Below are 23,091 nucleotides of genomic sequence, written 5' to 3' on the forward strand. Positions count from 1 at the left end.
CTTGTCTGCTCACTTTATTTCATCAATTTGATCTTCAATTACTGATATCCTTTCTTTCACTTGATCGATCGGCTATTGAAGCATGTGCGTGCATCACGAAGTTCTTGTGCCATGGTTTTCAGCTCCATCAGGTCATTTAAGGTCTTCTCTACACTGTTTATTCTAGTTAGCCATTCATCTAACCTTTTTTCAAGGTTTTTAGCTTTTTTGCGATGGGTTAGAACATGCTCCTTTAGCTCGGAGAAGTTTGTTATTGCCAACCTTCTGAAGCCTACTTCTGTCAACTCGTCAAAGTCATTCTCTGTCCAGCTTTGTTCCGTTGCTGGCAAGGAGCTGCGATCCTTTGGAGGAGATGAGGTGCTCTGATTTTTAGAATTTTCAGCTTTTCTGCTCTGGTTTCTCCCCATCTTTGTGGTTTTATCTACCTTTGGTCTTTAATGTTGGTAACCTACAAATGGGGTTTTGGTGTGGATGTCCTTTTGTTGATGTTGAAGCTATTCCTTTCTGTTTATTAGTTTTCCTTCTAACAGTCACGTCCCTCAGCTGCAGGTCTGCTGGAGTTTGCTGGAGGTCCACTACAGACCCTGTTTGCCTGGTATCACCAGCAGAGGCTACAGAACAGCAAATATTGCTGCCTGATCCTTCCTCTGGAAGCTTTGTCCCAGAGGGACACCTGCCTGTTTCAGTTGTCTGTCGGCCTCTACTGGGAGGTGTTTCCCAGTCAGGTTACACGGGGGTCAGGGACCCACTTGAGGAGGCTGTCTGTACTCAGAGCTCAAATACAGTGCTGGGAGAACACTGCTCTCTTCAGAGCTGTCAGACAGGGACGTTTAAGTCCACAGAAGTTTCTGCTGCCTTTTGTTCAGCTATGCCCTGCCCACAGAGGTGAAGTCTATAGAGGCAGTAGGCCTTGCTGAGCTGCAGTGGGCTCCTCCCAGTTCCAGCTTCCCAGCTGCTCTGTTTACCTACTTAAGCCTCAGCAATGGCAGACGCCCCTCCCCCTGCCAGGCTGCTACCTTGCAGGTTGATCTCAGACTGCTGTGCTAGCAGTGAGCAAGGCTCCGTTGGCATGGGACTCGCCAACCCAGGCATGGGAGAGAATCTCCTGGTCTGCTGGTTGCTAAGAACATGGGAAAAGCCCAGTATTTGGGTGGAAGTGTCCTGTTTTTCCAGGTATAGTTTGTCACGGCATCCCTTGGTTAGGAAAGGGAAATCCCCCGATCCCTTGTGCTTCCCAGGTGAGGTGATGCCCCGCCTTGCTTCGGCTCACCCTCCATGGGGTGCTCCCAGTGTCCAACCAGTCCCAATGAGATGAACCAGGTACCTCAGTTGGAAATGCAGAAATCACCCAGGGAGATGCATCAATCACGCTGGGAGCTGCAGACCAGAGCTGTTCCTATTCCCACATTTTCATATTGAAGCAAAAATACATACAATGGTCTCAAGAGATGCAGAAAAGGCATTCATAAAATTTAATATTTCTTCATGATAAAAATCTGAGCAAGGTAAGGGCTGGGTGTAGTGGCTCACACCTGTAATCCCAGCACTTTGGGAGGCCTAGGCAGGTAGATCACCTGAGGTCAGGAGTTCGAGACCAGCCTGGCCAACACAGTGAAACCCCATCTCTACTAAAAATACAAAAATTAGCTGGGCGGAGTGGCACGCGCCTGTAGTCTCAACTGTCTGGGAGACTGAGGCAGGAGAATCACTTGAACCCAGGAGGTAGAGGTTGCCATGAGCCGAGATTGCGTCTCTGCACTCCAGCCTGGGAGACACAGTGAGACTCCATCTCAAACAAAAATAATAATAAAATAAAAATAAAATAAAATAAATCTGAGCAAGGTAGAGAGAGAGAATTTTGACAAGATATCTATCAAAAACAAAAAGCAAACTTCACATTTAACAGTAAAACTTCAGAAGCACTCCAATGGAAGTCAGGACCAATACAAGGATGCTAGCTTATCGGTAAATGACAGAACTGGCTACACAGAACTAAAGAGAATTTCAACCAAACCATCAGAACTAATTAAGAGTTTGAGATTATGCTGTACATAATATTTACATTAAAAAAATCAATAGCATTCTGCCATACCAGTTAATAACCAACTGGAAAATGTAAAAGGAAAAAAGAAAGCCCATTTGCAACTACTACAGCAAAAATAATCTAGGAATAAAAAATAAAATATGGACAAAAATTTCATGGAGATAATTATAAGTTTTTTGCTGTTGTTGTTTGAGATGGAGTCTCCCTCAGTTGCCCAGGCTGCAGTGCAGTGGCGTGATCTTGGCTCACTGCAAGCTCTGCCTCGTGGGTTCACGCCATTCTCCTGCCTCAGCCTCCTGATTAGCTGGGACTACAGGCGCCCGCCACCACACCCAGCTAATTTTTTTTTGTATTTTTAGTAGAGACGGGGTTTCACCGAGTTAGCCAGGATGATTTCGATCTCCTGACCTCGTGATCTGCCCGCCTCAGCCTCCCAAAGTGGATAATTATAAGATATTTAAGGCAAAAAGATAAAATTCTCACCAATTGTAGCTTATACAATATTCATGGAATAAAAACTTACTTGATCCATAAATTCAGCTCAGTTCCAATAAAAATCCCAGTAAGTCTTCTTATAAAGGACTAAGTGTAACGAGGGTAATTACAAAGAACAGCAATGTGTGGAAACTCTTGATATACTACATATCAAGACTTACAAAATTCTGTAATTAAGATAGTGTGGTGCTAGTAGAAAGTCACAAAGTGCCCAAAACAGAAGTACATATTTAGGAAACCTTGATATGACATAGATAGGATTATAAACTAAGAACAGACTACTCAATAAATGGTGCTGGGACAATCAGTTACCTATATGGAAAAAAAATTAGATTTTTATACAAAGTCAGTTCCATGTCGATTAAATATGTAAATGAGAAAACCACAAGATTTAAAAGAAAACATACAGAAAAACTGTCCTGATCTAGGTAGACAGGATTTCTTAACCAAGACAAAAAGCATAAACAATAAAATATGACAATTTTGGCTATATTAAAATCAAAAACATCTGTATAAAAAATTGAACATAAATATAAAGAAGAAAAGCCACACAGTGAAAGACATCAGCAAAATGTAGTAGCAAAAAAGGATTAGTTTAACAATACTCTTACAAATTGGTAAGCAAAGATAAAGCCAATAGAAAATTGGGCAACAGAAAAAACAAAAACATACAAAAAATAATACATAAATAGAAACATGTAATTAGATATAAAATGTATATTATTGTTACATTGTTAAGTTTTAGATATAAAATACATATAATAGCACAAACCTAAGTACTAAAATATAAAAACATTACTGGGTGTGCGAAACACCAAATAAGGACAATAGTCACCACTACAAAGAAGAATGGGAGAGTTTGTCTTCTATTTTGAAAAACTCGACATAAATCTGGCAAATGTTAACATTGTTTAAAGTTGGGTAGTGAATACACAGGTATTATCTTACTCCCTACTGGTCTCTGTGTTTAAAATATTTCATGATAAAGTGGGAAAACGGTTAATTTTACATAAAAAGAACTTTAACAGATGCAAAAAATAAAACCTCTCTCATTCGACAAGCAGTCTAAATGGGGAAAAAAGAACCCACTCACAAAAAAGGTAGCAGATAATGTCACCGTGGCTTACCAACCTAATTAAACTCATTACTTGTTATGTATATATCCTTATTAAACTAAGTAGTTACTGTGTTAAAGCATTTTAGTGTTTAAATAAAAGATTTCAGAACACAGCAGAAATACATTCCAATACGTTGGGGTTTTTACGCTTAGGAAAACCTACAACAGTAGGTGATTTGACATTTGAATCACACCTATCTGAATTAAGATGTCTAGCACTACCAAACAAAAGCCACACGAGGCCACGAAACACTCCCAACTCTGCATGTTTTAGCCTTTTTAAAGTCCTAGAAACCAACTGATACTGATTAAAAACCAAACAAAAAAACTACAGGCCTCAGAAAAAATACACTATTTTGCACACAAAGGCCATCCATAGGCCTCAGATCTAGAACTCTTGCTTTAAAGTTGCTTCTCCAATCTCGATCCAAAACATTGGCTGAGTTATGCTGGAAAAGAATGCGAAGGGTACGGGGCTTGAGTTCCAGTTGCGTAAAACCGTTCGGGCTTTCAGCAACTTCTCGAGAGGTTAACACCTTTAAGGAGAGACTTTGCTCCCTGTCGATGCCGTGGCTGAACAAATGCCTCTCTCAACTGCTACAGACCAAAGTCTACGCTTTAAAGATAGAGAAGCCGTTCTGTCAAAGTGAAAACAGAAGCGGTAGGAAGCCGCCCCCCTTTCTTTCAAGCACAGAGATCCAGAAAGACGCCCAGGAGCTCCCGAAAAAAACGTTGCTGATTAGAGCTGCCGGGTCAGAAACAGCTGTGAGACACTGAAGTCTGCACTGGTAAGCGCCCCAGCTCCACCTCGGCCCCTACCCCCAAGGTTGGGGATTGGTTAAAGGGGGGAAGGGAATACCTCCCCTAACAACCTCTTCAACTGCCTCCTGCCAAGTCCCCGCTCGGGCCCACCAAACTCACAGCCTGAAGAATCCCACACTCACTGGAAAGTGGGGCCCGGTCCTGGTCCCGGTCCGGCTCCCAGAATTCGGCGGGTCTCCCAGGGTTTTGGGGGAGGTGGCGGCTGGGACGCCATCTCCTCCGCCTCCGCTCGGCTCCCGCTCTTAGCCCGGACTGTCCAGGCCGGCGTAGACCAGCACCTCGAGCGCAAGGCACAACGGGCAGAACACCGAGCCGTCCACCCCGCCCACCCCTGCAGTCAGGACAAGGCTTGAGTTACTTTGCCAGCTGAATCCATACAGCGGGAGGATGCCACTAATTTGTAGGAAGAAACGCGGTCTTTGTATTTGCCCCAGAAAGAGCTCCCGTTCTAAACCCCAGGGTAAAGGCTCATCGATATTTCTGGTAGCGGCTACGACTCCCTAGACATCGGAGTCCCACCGAGGCTTTTCTGGGAGTGGACCAGTGGGGCTGGGAGTAAAGCCCCACGCACTCCTTCGCTCGCGGGGGAGGTGGGGTGAGGTGGCAAACCAGGCAGTTTTTCGGATTTCTCTACAAACAAGAAGGAAGAAGCTCACTTAGTCCTAGCGAGAGTGGGCTGGTACTTTCGTTCTAAAGCCCACGTTTCCTCGGGGAACAGAATTGCTAGACGCAATAGGTGCGTTGTGTTTAGTCTTCCCTGTTCTCTTCGAGGGCCGGAAGGGGTTAAATCTCAGGCTCCGGCGTCTGGGGAGAAGGTGAGGCGGGTAGGTAAGAGGTGAAGGAGTGCAGACTGGGTGCAAAAGAGGTGTGGCAGGAGAGAGGTCGTTTTTCTCCTGCTGGAGCGGCTTTGTTAGCAAAGGAAGAGTGAGTGGGAAGTTTGTTGCACCTGACCGAATGGGGAAGGGCTAGCTTGGCCAAAACTGAGGCTTGAGGCTAGATCTCGGCATGAACTTTTCGAGTTCACAGTAGATTCCATAGCTTAATGTTTCAGAAGCCCAGTGAAGTGTGATCACCTCTTTCTCCGTAAATCCACACCCCCAGCCCCACGCCGCGTTACGAATGACACCCTTCGGTAGGGAAATGAGTTTTAAAAGATCTTAGGATACGAGACTCAGTCTGGTCATTTCGGTAGTTTTTCTTACACCCTGCCCCTTTCCTCATTTTCGATGACTGGCTTTTGTAATCGTCCAAGAGGCGAAAATAAAGTCCTTCCTCTCATCCAGTAAGCCAGAGACTGGGTTAGTTGTCCTTGGTTTGGGGAGGACGGATTCAGTCCTCCTAGGGAGCCTGACACATGAAAGGCGGCTTTGTAGCAACTTGTTACAGAGTTATTTCTATAAAACAAACACATAAACGAAAAGCAAACATCTTGAGGGTAACCAACACTGGAAAACTTAACATTGTGGAATGCCTTTCTCAGGGCTTGCTTTCAAACATAATAAATCTAATATGGACAACTGATTTCTGATCTCTTATGAAATCCTGGCATTTCATTACCTCACGATGAAAAAACCAAATTTAAGGCGTAACATATTTTCTCCTTTTAATGTTAACATTCTTGAGAAGTTGATAGACTGTTGGTAGGTAAAAATGATGTTGAGAGGTTTGTAAATTCATAGCTCGTTTATTAACACACATTCAGAAGAGGTCTTTTTGGAGTCTATTTTTAGACTTCTGCAAATTACTCAGGGCTGGAAGTTTTGTAATTCTCATCAATCAGGTTTGGGAACTTCTCAGAGCCAGGAGATTGTAATATGTCATTTATTCACTTTGCATGATACCTTTGTTCTTGTGAACTTACTGGAAAAATAAACATTGTCTTATAGCCATGGAAAATAAAATAAATTTTAATATAGCTATTTAAGTATCGAGGGAAATCTTCATTAAGTGTCCTTTTAAGTTGCTTATTGATTTATTGGAAGAGGGTGTATTTGTGACTCTTTGTGAGTTAAATGTTACTTCTGAATTAACTAAAATTCTTGACCTTAACTGATGGAGAAAAAATAACTTAGAATAACAGGTGAAACAGAAACAGTTTCTCTGTGTATGTAGTCAGAGATGCACTGTAAATGCTTATATTCAGCCCTTCATAGCATCCAATCTCTTCTCTGCATCGAAGTAGATTAAATGGACTGGGAAAAGGGATACAGATCACTAGTAAATAGTAATGACTTGACCTTGACCACACAGATCTTATTTATTTATTTATTTATTTATTTATTTATTGAGATGGAGTCTCGCTCTGTTGCCCAGACTGGAGTACAGTGGCGTGATCTTGGCTCTCTGCAACCTCTGCCTCCTGGGTTCGGGTGATTCTCCTGCCTCAGCCTCCCTCAGTAGCTGGGACTACAGGTGCGTGCCACCACGCCTGGCTGATTTTTTGTATTTTTAGTAGAGATGGGATTTCATCGTGTTAGCCAGGATGGTCTCGATCTCCTGACCTCATTATCCTCCTGCCTCAGCCTCCCAAAGTGCTGGGCTTACTGCAACCTCTGCCTACTGGGTTCAAGTGATTCTCCTGCCTCAGCCTCCCGAGTAGCAGGGATTACAGGTGTGCACCTCCACACCTGGCTAATTTTTGTATTTTAGTAGAGATGGAGTTTTACCATGTTGGCCAGGCTGATCTTGAACTCCAGACCTCAAGTGATACGCCTGCCTCGGCCTCCCAAAGTGCTGGGATTACAGGCGTGAGCCACTGGGCCTGGCCAGATCTTCATTATTTAGAAGCTGTTTTCCACATATTCTGTTTTCTTTCTTGAAAATACCCTGGAGCCCAAATTTACTTAGGCAACCCTAACTATGCGTTTCTCAATTCTGGTGTTTCAAAGTTGTCACCTTGTCAGCTTGTATGGTGTGTACATACAAGCCTGATTTTCTTCCCCCTGCTGACTCACATATTCCCCTGAATTAGAATTCAGCCAGAAGCAATCTGTTTTTAGTGGTCTTGGCTGCTGAACTGACTTTTATGGTGAAGAGTTCTATGTAACTATATACCTATCTTCCTCATTATTTTGTGCAAGAATCTTGGTAAGTGGCCCCAAACATTTAGCAACTTGCAAGTAAGTAGGAAGTTTTAGAGGTTTGGAAAATGCAGACTAGAAGAATCACATCTTTATACTAAGCTGTTGGGAAGAGCTTCACCCTTCCACAAATTTTAAGCAAGTTCATTTGAATTATGAAACTGCACAAATTAAAAGATGCCACTGTCTTTCATCTGTATGACCACAGTTATAGCATGCCATAAGATTGCCATGCAATGATTATTTTCTAAAATATGGGCACTTGATCATTTTGAGGTAATATGAACTGTTTCACTAATTAGAAGATCTAGTTTTGCGAACAAATTAAGTTGTTTGAATTTTTAGTACCCCCTCCTTCCTGGTAACAGGAGACAGATTTGCCTTCATTCTCTATATAGTATTTTTTTGTGAGTTTATTTAAATTGCAAAAATTGGCAATTTAAGCAAACAGTTGCTCTCAAATATTTTGTACTTAATTTGTTTTTGTTGGAGGTTTTTTTGTTTGTTTGTTTGTTTTTTTGAGACAGAGTTTCACTCTTATTGCCCAGGCTGGAGTGAAGTGGCACGATCTCAGCTCACTGCAACATCCGCCTCCCGGGGTTCAAGTGATTCTCTTGTTTCAGCCTCCTGAGTGGCTGGGATTACAGGTGCATGCCAACACGCCTGGCTAATAGTTTTTTGTATTTTTAGTAGAGATGGGGTTTTACCACGTTGGCCAGGTTGGTCTCAAACTCCTGACGTCAGGTGATCCGCCTGCCTCGGCTTCCCAAAGTGCTGGGATTACAGGTGTGAGCCACTGTGCCTGGCCTTTTGTTGGAGGTTTTACTCCTGAAGGGGGCAGAGTTTTATTTTGTTAACAGGTGGTTGCCATTTAGTCATAAAATCAAAGTAAAGTTGATATCTTTGGACCTGCTGATCAACTTTGTTGTTGTTGTTTGTTTGTATTTTTGAGAGAGCGTCTCACTCTGTTCTCCAGGCTGGAGTGCAGACACCAGCCACCACACCCAACTAATTTTTGTGTTTTTAGTAGAGACAAGGTTTCACCATGTTGGTCAGGCTGGTCTCGAACTCCTGACCTCAAGTGGTCTGCCCACCTCAGCCTCCCAAAGTTCTGGGATTACAGATGTGAGCCACTGCACCTGGCCTCAATTTGTTTTAAATAGTTGGCTGCTAAACTATCATTAAGGGTAGTCAAGTATTATATAAGGTAGACTGATAAGATTTTTTTGTCTAGTCTGAATGCCAAGGCCCTTAGCCACCTAGAGGTTCTCTGAAAATCACTGACATGAGGCAAATTGATTAATGGGAGAAAAGGCATACACGTTTATGTAATGTGTATACACAGGAGCCTTCAGAATGAAGACATAATGATAACAGGGGAAATTGTCCATTTTTATGCTTAGGTTCATCAAAGTATGGACAGCACGTAGAAATATGATGGAACAAAAAGGGTAATCAACGGAGTGGGGAAACCCAGCAAGCCTGTCTAGGTTCTTCTTGGCCTCTCAGAGCATGCATTCCTTCCTTCTGGGTGTGGGGCAGGACCTGCCGTGGAATGGGGAGTCTTATGACCTACAGTCAGACAAGAGAGGTTAGATAATTTCTTCGTCTCTTTTTTTTTTTCGCTATTTCTTTTTAGAGACAAGGTCTTGCTCTGTCACCCAGGTTGGAGTACGGTGGCATGATCTTGATTCACTACAACCTCTACCTCTTGGGCTCAAGTGATCCTCCCACCTCAGTCTTCTGAGTAGCTGGGAATACAAGTATGTACCACCATGCCCAGCTAATTTTTCAATTTTTTTGTAGAGACAGGGTCTTGTGGGTTGTTGCCCAGGCTGGTCTCAAACTCCTGGCCTCAAGCGATCCTCCTACCTCAGCTCCACAACCACGAAGTGGTGGGAGTATAGATGTGAGGCACTGCACCTTGCCTTGTTTTTCATGGTCAGTTTTTACTCAGAAAGGTAGAGGGAAAATTTGAGTAATAGGCATATATATATATATATATTTTTTTTTTTTTTTTGTATTTTTAGTAGAGACAGGTTTTCACCATGTTAGCTAGGCTGGTCTCAAACTCCTGACCCCAGGTGATCCACCCACCTCGGCCTCCCAAAATGCTGGGATTACAGGCATGAGTCACTGTGCCTGACCAAATTTGAGTAATATTTTTAGATTTTATGGCTGGCTTTGGGGAAAGGGGGTTCTGGTTTCTATGACTCACCTTGAGGAAGAGAGACTGTAGTTTTTTTATGGCTAGTCTGGGGAAGAATGAGCCAGGAGGGCAGAAGGTCAGAGAAAAACTTTTGCTTCCGAGGCTGCTGCTGAGGCCTTCGTTTTGGGGTATGGCTTTCTGAGCCCCACTACCAGCAAACTCATTTTTAATTTCTTACGGGAAAAGTTTAATCAATTAACTTTGACAATACTGAATGGTACCGGTACAGGGTGACCTGTACCTCTGTTTTCATTACCCTCCTCAGAAGCAACCATTCTTGATTATTTTTATTTCTTTTGATCAACTTAGTTATACTGATGTATTTTATCATAATCCAGAATGCTACACTAAATTCCTTAGCAATTAGAAACCTTTACTGGATCCATCTTATGAACTTCCTTAAAGTTTGTATTTTATAATATGTGTGTAATGAAAGGGGCTTGGTTAGAGAGTACACAATAGTGTTTTTCAAATGAAAGCTAGTTTTTATCCCTAAACATGATGACTTGTCTGTGACAGTAAAATGCAGAAGCTGCTCATTAGTTTTACTTTTTTTCTTTCTAGTTGTAATTATTCAGTATGTTCCCACTGACTGAGGAAAACAAGCATGTGGCCCGGTTGTTGCTCAATACTGGTACTTGTCCAAGATGTATCTTCAGATTCTGTGGTGTGGATTTTCATGCACCTTACAAACTTCCATACAAGGTATTTTCTCTTTTTTTTTTTTTCAAGTTAAGAGAAGTTTCTCTGTATTTTACAATGAATGCCTGTACTTTTGAGGGCAGGTATCTATTCATAACTCTTTTTTAAATTAAAAAACTATAATAAAATGAGTGATATTCATAATTTTGGAATAGTCTCAGAAATGTAAGTTCCTTCTTAAGTGATTATATCTAGCTATCTAACATTTAGTGTAATGGGATCTTTGTGGAGGAACTCCCTGGTGCGTTTTAACATTTGTATAGATGTTTCCTAAAGGATATCTAAACAGAATATCACAAAATATTGCTTCCTCCCAGGAGGGGCTAATATTCCTTACATGTCCTACTAAGTGGAAGCATTGTGGGTATGGTTGCCTTTTTCTGTTTTTCCCATTTTCTATATTACCAGTTGTATTTATAAATAGGTATTTGGAATCCTCTAGAAATAAATGCTTATCATCATTATTACTGTTATTAATGACAAAAGTAATATACAGAGATCTTTGACATTTATGGTAATATACAGAGAGCTTTGACGTTTAATATAACACTTTTTTGCATAAGATATGTAACATTTATGAAATGTTTGATTCTAAAAGTGATATTCTTTTTAGAGGCAGATAGTAAGAACACATATGTAAATATATACATTATAAACAGTATGTATACAACATATACACACACAGTTTCTTGCAATTTAAAAAATTGTCCAGGAGTTAGTAGTATCAGTTATTTTTAAAGTGTTATTAGTTGTTTCTATTATTTTGGCAATAATAATACACAATATACAATTATCATTACTATATGTCAAGCTCTCATATAATTCTCATAATAACTGATTAGGTAAGTACATACTGTGATTGTCTCTATTTTCAGATGAAGAAACTGAGATACAGAGAGGTTAAGCAACCTGCCCAAAGTTACACAGCTATTAAGTGAGCAATCTAGGATTTGAACAATCTGACTGAATTCAAAACCTAGGATTTGGAACTAGAAGACATGGATTTGAATCCCAGTTCCACCACTTTCCAGCTTCAGTTTACTCCTCTGTAAATGGGAATGATCATAATACCCACTTCACAGGACTTTAAGGGACAATACCTAATAAAGTACGTGGAAACACTTTGAAAACCAGAAATTGGCTGGGCGCGGTGGCTCACGCCTGTAATCCCAGCACTTTGGGAGGCCGAGGCGGGTGGATCATGAGGTCAGGGGTTCAAGACCAGCCTGGCCAAGAATGATGAAACCCTGTCTCTACTAAAGATACAAAAATTAGCTGGGTGCCATGGCAGATGCCTGTGATCCCAGCTACTTGGGAGGCTGAGGCAGGAGAATTGCTTGAACCCAGGGGTGGGGAGTGCGGATGTTGCAGTGAGCCAAGATCGTGTCACTGCACTCTAGCCTGGGCGACAGTGTGAGACTCCGTCTGAAAATTAAAAAAACAAAAACAAAAAACCAGAAATGGTACTTGTGCTGTGATGATTTAAATATGTGTATATTCATTTATACACAATATGACTATAAAGTAATAAGACTGGTTTTGTGTAACCCTGCTTTCACATTTTTTTCAGACACACTGTAACCTATTATCTATTATATGTTATTAGATTTTTAATTTATATTATATTAAGAGACTGAGTGTTATCAACTTTTGTTTGTTCATTTTATGTAAAGAAATATACAAGAATATTTGGACAGCTTTTTGGAAATGTTCTTAAATTTTGATCTGTTCTATTCATGTAATTATGTATGTACATGCACATCTGTATATGCACTATGTTATACCTATATTATAGATCTTAGGTAACAACAAACATATTTGTGTGAGTCAAAATGTACCTGTATATGTATGTATGTATATTTCTCTGTTAAAGCAGGAGAGCTAATTTCTCAATAAAATGGATTTAAATTTGTTTGAGTGAAAGATTTTTTCCCTTTAGAGTCAGTAAATTGTCATCTGAATGAATTTGAAAAATATACTTTTTCAACAATGGCATAATAAAACATGTCTAAATAAAACAGAGGAAAATCCTCTGAGTATTTAGATGAGAGGAATATCTGAATGAGAGAAATATGAGAATGGTTTCAAAGAAATGCAGGTTTTTAAATTCTAATACAAGACAAATTAGGCAAACTAGAATATAGTAGAGCATGTCTTTCAATTAGTATATGGAAATGTTTTGTAATCATGTGCTAACTTTCAGCATTGTCAGCATTTGTGTACCTTTCTTAGTAAATTTTCTCCAAATTATTTTTACTTATTAGACTACCCTAATGATCAGATTTCATATTAAATAAATATTGTACTTGTGAGCTTTTAGTGATTGTGAGGTTATTAAATAACCTAGCAAGGATGGAAATTCAGTTTGTATTTTTATATGTTAATCATTAGAACTGAAGTTTGTTTTTACTTGAAATTAGCAATGAATGACTCTCACAACAGAACTACAAATTAATAAATTTGTATTGGAGCCTTTCTCCCTCAGATTTATGACTTTTGCTTCACTGATACATGGAACTCTTTTGAAAAAGTATTCACACATATATAATAGAGATAGGTAATTCTCTTTTAAATTCCACAAAAGCCAATGCTGGCTAATAAAATAACTGGATTGCTTCAGAACTGATATGTCAACATTGTAAAATTTGTGATATGTCCTAATTTTCACTGGTATTTTCTTGTTTCATCTTACCTAGAAAGTCTTAAGGACATTGTCAGTGGGTCATTACTTTTTCTTTCATTAACTTTCCAGGAGTTGCTCAATGAACTACAGAAATTTCTGGAAACTGAAAAAGATGAATTAATTTTGGAAGTTATGAATCCACCTCCCAAGAAAATTCGACTGCAAGAACTGGAAGATAGTATTGATAATCTAAGTCAAAATGGAGAGGGAAGGATCTCTGTTAGTCAAGATGGAAGCATTGCTTCCAAGAACTCAAATTTAAATGTATGTAATGTATGCCTAGGAATTCTTCAAGAATTCTGTGAGAGAGATTTCATTAAAAAGGTAAATAACCTGTTTTTCATTATAGGTGCAGTTATGTAGAGATTTTCAGTCTTAAAACCAATAATTCTTTTCTTTCCTTTTTTCGAGACAAGGCAATTCTTTTTTGGGTCTCATTCTATTGCCTAGGCTGAAGTGCAGTGGTACAATCACAGCTGACTGCAGCCTCCAACTCCTGGGGCTCAAGCAATCCTCCTACATCAGCCTTCTGAGTAGCTAGGACTACAGGCATGCACCACCATGCCCACCTAATTTTTTTTCTTTTTTTTGAGATGGAGTTTTGCTCTTGTTGTCCAGGCTGTAGTGCAATGGCGCGATCTCGGCTCATCGCAGCCTCCGCTTCCCAGGTTCAAGCAATTGTCCTGCCTTAGCCTCCGGAGTAGCTGGGATTACAGGCATGCGCCACCACGCCTGGCTAATTTTGTATTTTTAGTAGAGACAGGTTTTCTCCATATTGGTCAGGTTGGTCTCGAACTCCTGACCTCAGATGATTCACCTGCCTTGGCCTCCCAAAGTGCTGGGATTACAGACATGAGCCACTGTGCCTGGCCCTAATTTTTTAATCTTTTCTTAGAGGCAGGATCTCCCTATGTTACTGTGCTGGTCTTGAACTCCTGGCCTCAAATCATCCTCCTGCCTTGGCCTCCAAAGTACTGGGATTACAGGTGTGAGTCACTTTACCCGGCCAAGGCCAAGAATTCTTTTTTTTTTTTTTTTTTTTTTGGAGACGGAGTCTTGCTCTGTTGCCCAGGCTGGAGCACAGTGGCGCAATCTCAGCTCACTGTAAGCTCCACCTCCTGGGTTCATGCCGTTCTCCTACCTCAGCCTCCTGAGTAGCTGAGACTACAGGCCCCCGCCACCATGCCCAGCTAATTTTCTGTATTTTCAATAGAGACGGCGTTTCACCGTGTTAGCCAGAATGGTCTTGATCTCTTGACCTCGTGATCCGCCCGCCTTGGCCCAAAGTGATGGGATTACAGGCATGAGCCACTGTGCCCAGCCAAATTCTCTTTTTTTTCTGTTTTTTTTTTTTTTTTTTTTTTTTTTTTTGAGACAGAGTTTCGCTATTGTCACCCAGGCTGGAGTGCAGTGGTGTGATCTCAGCTCACTACAACCTCCACCTCCCAGGTTCAAATGATTCTCTTGCCTCAGCCTCCTGAGTAGCTGGGATTACAGGCATGTGCCACCACGCCCAGCTAATTTTTGTGTTTTTAGTAGAGACGGGGGTTTCACCATGTTGGCCAGTCTGGTTTCGAACTCCTGACCTCAGGTGATCTGCCTGACTTGGCCTCCTTTGAACTCCTGACCTCAGGTGATCCACCTGACTTGGCCTCCCAAAGTGTTGGGATTATAGGCATGAGCCACCACGCCCGACCTGGTTTTTGTTTTTGTTTTTTTGAGACAGGGTCCCACTCTGTCACCCAGGCTGGAGTGCAGTGGCATGATATCGGCTCATTGCAACCTCCACCTCTGGGCTCAAGTGATCCTCATGCCTTAGCCTCCCAAGTAGCTGGGACTACAGGCGCATGCCACCATGCCCAGGTCCAAGAATTTTTATATTGAAAGGAACACTGCCATTCATTTCAACTTGTTTCACACAATTGGATCATTAAAATATTTTCATTTTTTTTAAAAAAAAACCAAAAGCCTACTCTTCTCAAATTACTTTTTAATTGACATATCTGAAAATTAATAAAATGTGTATTCATGTATTTCAGTCATAAGTGCTATTTAATTGAAGAAAAATACAGCAGTTTGTTTTCATTTTGCTGTTTAACATAACTAAGTTACAGAAAAGTTCATTTCTAGTCGTACTTATTATTGTCCTGAAAAGACTAGTGGTACAGCCTTGTAGAAGGTAAATGATTGAATGTGGGATTGCCTTTTGTTTGTTTTTTCTGTCAGGAGTGCTATATTTGGGTTTATTTTGTTTGAAAGTTAGGGGGTGACCTCATAGAAAGCTATTTTGACACTTAACAGTTTATTCTGAAGATGTTACTCCTGGCTGTTTTGGTTCCTTGTGGTATTAGTCTTCAGGGTCATAGTTAGGCAATATTTAATCTCAAGATATTTGTGAGTGTTCCACTGTCAAATGTGAAAGTTTGGAAGTTTTGCCATGTCATCTCCTGGACCAGAAATTCATGTTATTAAGATTAGAGTAAGTAATATTTTCAGCAATTCCTGGGAATTTACATAATTGTAATGCTTTTTTAGGTGTGCCAAAAGGTTGAGGCCTCTGGGTTTGAATTCACCAGCTTGGTATTTTCAGTCTCCTTCCCACCACAGCTATCTGTAAGAGAGGTAAGGTCATTTGATGCATAAAACTATATGTGAAGTGCATGCTAGGAATTTCTCAAAAAATGGGAATGTAGAAATATTCCTTACTCTATTATATTTTTTACATTTTGTGTACTTATTGAATGATTGAAGCAATTTATAGCTGCTTAATAAATACTTGTTGAGTGACTGAATGACAAAAGGAATTAGTTTTGTCCTAACAAAGCAAGTTAGTTTGTCCTAGGACTGCCATCTTCTTTAAAGTCCCTCAATCAGTTGCAGACATTCATTATTAGCTCCATGTGAGGCACGATGGTCAGAGAAAGAGATTTGACTAGGTTTCCAGAGATCTTTTGAGGTGGATATGTGCATTTTAGAATAGTCCTAGAATAGGGTCATTTCAATTATGATGAGCCTTCTTCCCTCTGGAGTAAAATATAAAAAGATGGCGTATCTTCCAGTCAATGATAAAAGGGAGAGAAATGGCCTCATTTTTTAAAACTGTTTTCTTTTCTTTTCTTTTTTTTTTTTTGAGGCGAGGTCTCGCTCTTTCTCCCAGCCCGGAGTGCAGTGGCGCAATCTCGGCTCACTGCAAGCTCCGCCTCCCGGGTTCACGCCATTCTCTTGCCTCAGCCCCCCGAGTAGCCGGGACTACAGGCGTCCGCCAGTGCGCCCGGCTAATTTTTTGTATTTTTAGTAGAGACGGGGTTTCACCGTGTTAACCAGGATGGTCTTGATCTCCTGACCTCGTGATCTGCCCGCCTCGGTCTCCCAAAGTTCTGGGATTACAGGCGTGAGCCACTGCGCCCAACCAAAACTGTTTTCTTTGTTAAGTGAAAAAAAAAGTCATTGCTGTAATATTCTTATGTGTCAAAACTGACATGAAAACATAAAGCTTTGCTAATACTGTTAAATGAAGTATAGTGAGAAATGAGAAACTTCTGTAATCTCAAATTCCAACCATGGGTTCTAAGCATATTTGTTTATATTTATGAGATGTCTTTCCCCTAAGAAGCCTGCAGTATCAACAGAACATTACATCGTAAACCCTCACTTTCTTTGGGTGAGCCTGTTTATTAGCCCCAAATAAGCTGAAGATTGTTGAAGCTGGATAGAATGATATAGAAGAGCCAGGAAATGAAAAAGGGTAGAATGATTTTATATAGTATCTGTGTTGCTGACAAGATAACTGAGCAAATGGAAGAATAAAGGGGATGATGATGATGATATAACTGGGCTTATAAACACTTAGAGTAATTTTCTAGTCAATCATCAAAGCATTTCTCCCTGATGTGTCATCTTCTGGTCCAATTTTGGTAGAGAGAAACAGACTTCCAAAAGCTGAGTGACTGTCACTTTAGTGAGAGTTTTGAGAAACAAATAGGAATAAGAAGTATATTTTCTGAATGTGGTTATATATCTTACCACCAAACCCTTCCTCTCAAAGCTTATGTTTATATATTTCCCTAACCCTCAGAACCTGTGAATCAAAGTTTATATTTTTACATTAAGATTCATATTATCCATTTTATCACTTATTTGATGATTTTAACAATATTAGCTTAATGTTACTATTTATAAGGTATTTATGTTCCATATTAGAAAGAGAAGATACTGTTTTTTTTGTTTGTTTGTTTTGAGAGGGAGTTTCGTTCTTGTTGCCCAGGCTGGAATACAATGGCACCATCTCGGCTCACTGCAACCTCTGCCTCCCGGGTTCAAGCGATTCTTCTGCCTTAGCCTCTCAAGTAGCTGGGCTTACAGGCATGCGTCACCAAGCCCAGCTAATTTTTTTTTGTATTTTTAGTAGAGACGGGGTTTCTCCACGTTGGTCAGGCTGGTCTCGGACACCCGACCTCAGGTGATTCGCCCACCTCGGCCTCCCAAAGTGCTGGGATTACAGGCATGAGCCACCGTGCCCTGCCAGAAGATAACTGTTTTTAAAAATAGAATTATTCTGCTTAAACTCTACTTTTTATAACTAATTTTAGCCAGACAACTATTTAGCAGAAATATGTGACTGTTCTGATTATTGAAGAATTAATATGTTTCCATAGTTTAGTGTGCTATGTTTTATTGTTTTATTTGTAGTAATAACTAATATATTTTAATCTATTCATTTCCTAAGAATAAAAATTCAAGAAATTACAGTTTTATATGCAGTATACTCTTTTCACATCCCAGGTTTCTTCAGAAAATTATGTTTATGGTTCACTTCGTGATTTTCTGTTATTATGTTACTTTTTCTCTTTTTTTTTTTTTTTTTTTTGAGACAGAGTCTCTCTCTGTCACCCAGGCTGGAGTGCAGTGGCACGATCTCAGCTCACTGCAAGCTCCGCCTCCCGGGTTCATGCCATTCTCCTGCCTCAGCATCGCGAGTAGCAGGGACTACAGGTGCCCGCCACCATGCCCGGCTAATTTTTTGTAGTTTTTATTAGAGATGGGGTTTCACCGTGTTAGCCAGGATGGTCTTGATCTTCTGACCTCATGATCTGCCTGCCTTGGCCTCCCAAAGTGCTGGAATTACAGGCGTGAGCCACCACGCTTGGCCATATGTTACTTTCTTTTATTGCCATCTTTTATTACTTCTTTGGAGTTGAGATATGCTGTGCAAGCCAGGTTGGATAGAAATTGCTTTTTAAACCACTTATTTGTTACACATCTCAATTTAAGCTAGTTACACATAACTTCAGAATATTCTGCATTTTGAATATAAATTCTGTGATTTCTCTAGTGCCATGTTCTACATTGTGGCTTTCAACTTAGACCTTATCTCTACCTTAGAACTTCTTTGTCTGTTTGTAGAACAAACGTCAATATACTATCCATAAAATTGATTGATGTCAATTATCTCATAATTCACACCAGAATATACAATTGAGTCCATTGGAATGATTTGATTTTTTCCACTTCTAAGAAGTAGATTATCACAGATCTATTTAAAGCAAACAATACTTTATCAATATGGTGGTATTTATTATATTCCTGCTTACAAAATAAACAAAGGGTGGCCTCAAGTAAAGTTTTTTTAAAAATTAAATGGCCAGTCGCAGTAACTCATGCCTGTAATCCCAGCACTTTGGGAGGCTGAGGTGGGAGGATCTCTTGAGTCAGTTCAAGACCAGCCTGGGCAACACAGTGAGACTCTGTCTCTACAAAAAAATTAAAAAATTAGCTGGGTGTGGTGATGCATATCTGTAGTCCCAGCTACCCTGGAGGCCAAGGAGGGAGGATTGCTTGGGCCTGGGGAGTTGAAGCTGCAGTGAGCCATGATCACACCACTGTACTCTAGCCTGGGTGACAGAGCGAGGCCCTGTCTCAAAAAAAAAAAAAAAAAATTAAGCAATAAAATTTGCATTAACGCATCTATGTTCCTGGTTCTACCAATCCCTTTCTGATGATAGCAATTTTTTTTTCTGTTTTTTTTTTTGTTTTTTTTTTTTTGAGATGGAGTCTCGCTCTGTCGCCCAGGCTAGAGTGCAGTGGCGCAATCTCGGCTCACTGCAGCCTCCGTCTACCAAGTTCAAGCAATTTTCCTGCCGCGGCCTCATGAGTAGCTGGGATTACAGGCATATGCCACCACACCCAGCTAATTTTTGTATTTTTAGTAGAGACGCGGTTTCACCATGTTGGTCAGGCTGGTCTCGAACTCCTGATTGCAAGTGATCTGCCTGCCTCGGCCTCCCAAAGTTCTGGGATCACAGGTGTGAGCCACCACTCCCGGCCCCAATAGTTTTTATTTATCATCATTATAAAAGCATTAATTTAAAAGCTTAGAAAGAAAAGTCTATATTTTTGTTCACAGTTAGTATAATAATCATTTTCCACTGAGTTCGGGAGAATATGGAAGCAGGATGGAGTATATCCCCTAAATGTGTTTTCTTAGAAGGAACTAGCTAATCAATCAGAACAGCTTTAAACTTAATACTGCTAAAGAGGAGAAGCATAAGCAGATTAACTGGTGAAACAGTGTTACAGTAAGACGTTGTAAGTAGAATAAATAAAGGCAGTATTCAGGGATTCACAAGAGAACAATATGGAAAGTTGTGGGACATAATGCTTAGAGTCTCCAAAGTCTATATTGGCATACAACATTTTAATAATAAATTTGAGATCATAAGAGAGTAATAAATACCTTACGACTGTCATGGTGACTTTCTGGGTTTGGTCTTACCATTTGAATGTAATAATGGAAGGATAATTCCTTCTTATAAGGCTCAGATTTGTTAAGAGGAAAGATGTAATAGTGTGATATGGCAAGAAATTATGTACCTGCACTGAGATTTGAGATCCTGAGAGTGATCTCACGATGGTACCTGTGGTCCCAGCTCCTGTGGAGACTGAGGTGGGAGGATCACTGTAGCCCAGGAGGCGGAGGTTGCAGTGAGCTGAGATTGCACCACTGCGCTCCCACTCCAGCCTGGAACAAAGTAAGATCCTGTCACAAAAAACAAAACAAAACAAAATAGGATAGATAGAGTAGTAGAAGTATACTGTATAATATCTGGCCAAGGGGAGGGTTGATTAATTACAGATACAAAATAGTCACAAAGGCTAATGAATACAGTAGTGTGAGGGACTCCCAGTGTCTCGGCACATGATGGAAATCACGTTTAACTAAAAGTGTGTTATCTGACAACTTTTGGATTGGAACTATTTCTTTTCCTAAAGTAGTGGTTATCTAACATGCATGAGACCCACTTGGAGAGTTTCCCAGGTCCCATTCCCAGAGATGCTAATAAGTAGGTCAGGTGAGACTCATGAATTTGCATTTCTAACAAGCTCATAGGTAATGCTGATGCTATTACAACGACAACACTTTAAGAACCATTTTCCTAAAGGATGGTGGGGGAACGAATCTAGTCCTAAATGAAAAATTGATAGCCTTTTAAATTTGTATTCCTGAAGGATGGGAGGAAGAGGCATAAGTAGAATATATCCTAAACTTTTGATAAGTGGATTTCAAACACTACAAAGAAAAGGCAAAGAAAAATGGCATAGGATTCTGTGCTGGAAGATAAATTAAAAGGATTGAAAACATCAGAGAAAGTGCAATTCACATTTTAATTCAAACCAAACTATCTCAATGAATTAAAAAAAAAAGGTAGGGGTAAAATACACCTGAATAAAGAAGTAGGGATCTCTTTCTATCTCTGCCTCTGTTTTTACACAAAGGCTTGTATTTAGATATATTTATTTGACTGTTTAGTTTGGCCTATGAGCTCCTGTGTACCTATCATCCAACTTCAACAGTTAAATTTTTTGCAAACCTGGGATCAGTTTCAAAAGAAATACAGGAAAGATGAAGTCAAATTAATGCAAATGAAAGAGGATGGCTTGACTGGGTGTTGGCTCATGCCTATAATCCCAGTACTTTGGGAGGCTGAGGTGGGTGGATCACCTGAGGTCAGGAGTTCGAGACCAGCCTAGCCAACATAGTAAAATCCCGTCTCTACTAAAAATACAAAAATTAGACGAGTGTGGTGGTGTGCACCTGTAGTCCCAGCTATTCGGGAGGCTGAGGCAGGAAAATCATTTGAACCCGGGAGGCGGAGGCTGCAGTGAGCCAAGATTGTGCCACTGCACTCCAGCCTGGGGAGAGTACATCTGAAAAAAAAAGAGGTGGCTTATGGCTTATGTCTATAAGAACAGCAACCAGAAAGCTAAAGCTAATGAATAGAAGCTTTCAAGAATTGATAAGGAAGATTTGTATACTTAAAGTTATGTTTAGAGCAAGAAAAAGATGAAAAGGATGGATAGATCTGCTATTTGGAACTGATAGTATACTGCTGATGCATGATATAGAGAAAGCAGGGCTCTGAAAAATCCTGTTTTGCTTCTGTCCTTTATGTCAAGGAAAATGATCTTCCTGCCGAAAAGAGGTAGACTGGTCATTGGTAAGGGAGAATGAATGCTCCACATGGTGAAGCTTTTCAAAATGGATTCAGGTGTTTAGACCTGGGTGCATTACATTCCAGTATAGCTTCAGAAAGAACTTGCAGCTATTCTTGATTTTTGAGGGCTTTTAACCCATTTATGCTGGAGGTTGCAAATTTTTTTGGTGAAAAATCAGACCTTGGCGATGACCCAGAGCAGTAGGATATAAATATCTCCCACAAGCTTAGCGTTCTAATAATGGAACACTAGAAAAATGGGTTAAAAATAGCAGATTTTACAAATGACTGAAGACAGATAAAGGCAGTTGCAATTTTCCAAAGGGGAAGAAAGTTGGCCACAGAGGTCAGGGTAAGAGGGAGATGTGATTATAACATAATGGTAAGAGAGATGTAACGTTTATTCTGAAGATGGAGGAAGGGAGCCATGAGCCAAGGAATGCAGATGTTCTTTTGAAGCTAGAAAAGGCAAGGAAACAGATTTACTACTAACAGCCTCCAGAAGGGAACACAGCCCTGCTGGCACCTTGATTTTAACCCAGTGAGACCTGTGTCAGACCTGGGACCTAAAGATAAATTGGTGTTTTAAACCACTAAATTTGTGATAATTTGTTATAGGAGCAATAGAAAATGAATACACATTTAGAGGATTTAGTGCATTCAGAATGGTGGAACCATCTGAAACCTGGTCACAGAAGCCACTGCTGAAGGAGCTTGGGTTATTTAATTTTGAGAATAGATGATTCAGTGGGATGAGTTTGCTTTCCTTAAATATTTGAGGGGCTTCCTTATAAAAGAGGAATTAGATTGCTGCAAGGATAGAATCAAGAGCTATTAAGAATTGAGAATTATCCAGAACAGGATAGATTGTTTCCAGAGATTTCCCATCACTAGAATGTTTAAGCCAAGGCTGGAAAATACAGTTGTCCCTTGATATCTGTGGGGGTTGGTTCCAGCACCCCCGAGCCCCTCGCAGGTACCAAAATCCGCAGATGCTTAAGTTTCTCATATAAAATGGTATACTATTTGCATATAACTTACACACATCCTCTTGTATACTTTAAATCATCTCAAGATTACTTATATAATGCAATGTGGGTGCTATGTAAATAGTCGTTATGCTACATTATTTGGGGAATAATCACAGGAAAAAATCTGTACCTGTTCAGTACAGATCCTTTTTTTCCCCCTAAATGTTTTCTATCCAGGGTTGATTGAATCCATAGATGTAGGATCCACAGATACAGAGTGCCAATGTACTTGGCCAAGATACATAGAAAGTGTGCACTATATAGTTGGTTAGACTAGAGATCTTAAGCCTTTTCAACTCTAAGATTCTATATAGTTTTAAGAAAAATACTTATTACAGTGTTTATTTATTTGAGACGGGGTCTCACTCTGTCACCTAGGCCAGAGTGTGGTGGTGTGATCACAGCTCACTGCAGCC

At 40.3% G+C, this 23,091-nt stretch overlaps 2 protein-coding genes across 20 annotated transcripts in view; one reads left to right on the forward strand and one right to left on the reverse strand.

Annotated features, from left to right (window-relative positions):
• Positions 1 to 4,930, reverse strand: part of PEX13 (peroxisomal biogenesis factor 13) — a 29,996-nt gene extending 25,066 nt beyond the window's left edge. Inside the window, exon 1 of the mRNA XM_055242739.2 lies at positions 4,601 to 4,930. Within this exon, the coding sequence (XP_055098714.1) occupies positions 4,601 to 4,692 (92 nt within the window). The 5' untranslated portion in view covers positions 4,693 to 4,930. The remainder of the gene's footprint in view (positions 1 to 4,600) is intronic.
• The window catches only part of PUS10 (pseudouridine synthase 10), a 71,150-nt gene continuing 51,948 nt past the window's right edge, over positions 3,890 to 23,091 (forward strand). The window contains exons 1-6 of one of the 19 annotated variants that reach the window (XM_063617960.1): positions 5,238 to 5,302; positions 6,768 to 6,890; positions 8,962 to 9,149; positions 10,332 to 10,472; positions 13,222 to 13,476; positions 15,688 to 15,774. In XM_063617960.1, the coding sequence (XP_063474030.1) occupies positions 10,347 to 10,472; positions 13,222 to 13,476; positions 15,688 to 15,774 (468 nt within the window). In that variant the 5' untranslated portion in view covers positions 5,238 to 5,302; positions 6,768 to 6,890; positions 8,962 to 9,149; positions 10,332 to 10,346. Of the gene's footprint in view, positions 4,445 to 4,983; positions 5,303 to 6,767; positions 6,891 to 8,961; positions 9,150 to 10,331; positions 10,473 to 13,221; positions 13,477 to 15,687; positions 15,775 to 23,091 lie in introns of those variants that run through there. The other 18 variants (XM_063617951.1, XM_063617955.1, XM_063617957.1 and 15 more) reach the window with 18 other exon arrangements.

Source organism: Symphalangus syndactylus, chromosome 14 (genome assembly GCF_028878055.3).
Source record: "Symphalangus syndactylus isolate Jambi chromosome 14, NHGRI_mSymSyn1-v2.1_pri, whole genome shotgun sequence".
Lineage (NCBI taxonomy): Eukaryota > Metazoa > Chordata > Mammalia > Primates > Hylobatidae > Symphalangus > Symphalangus syndactylus.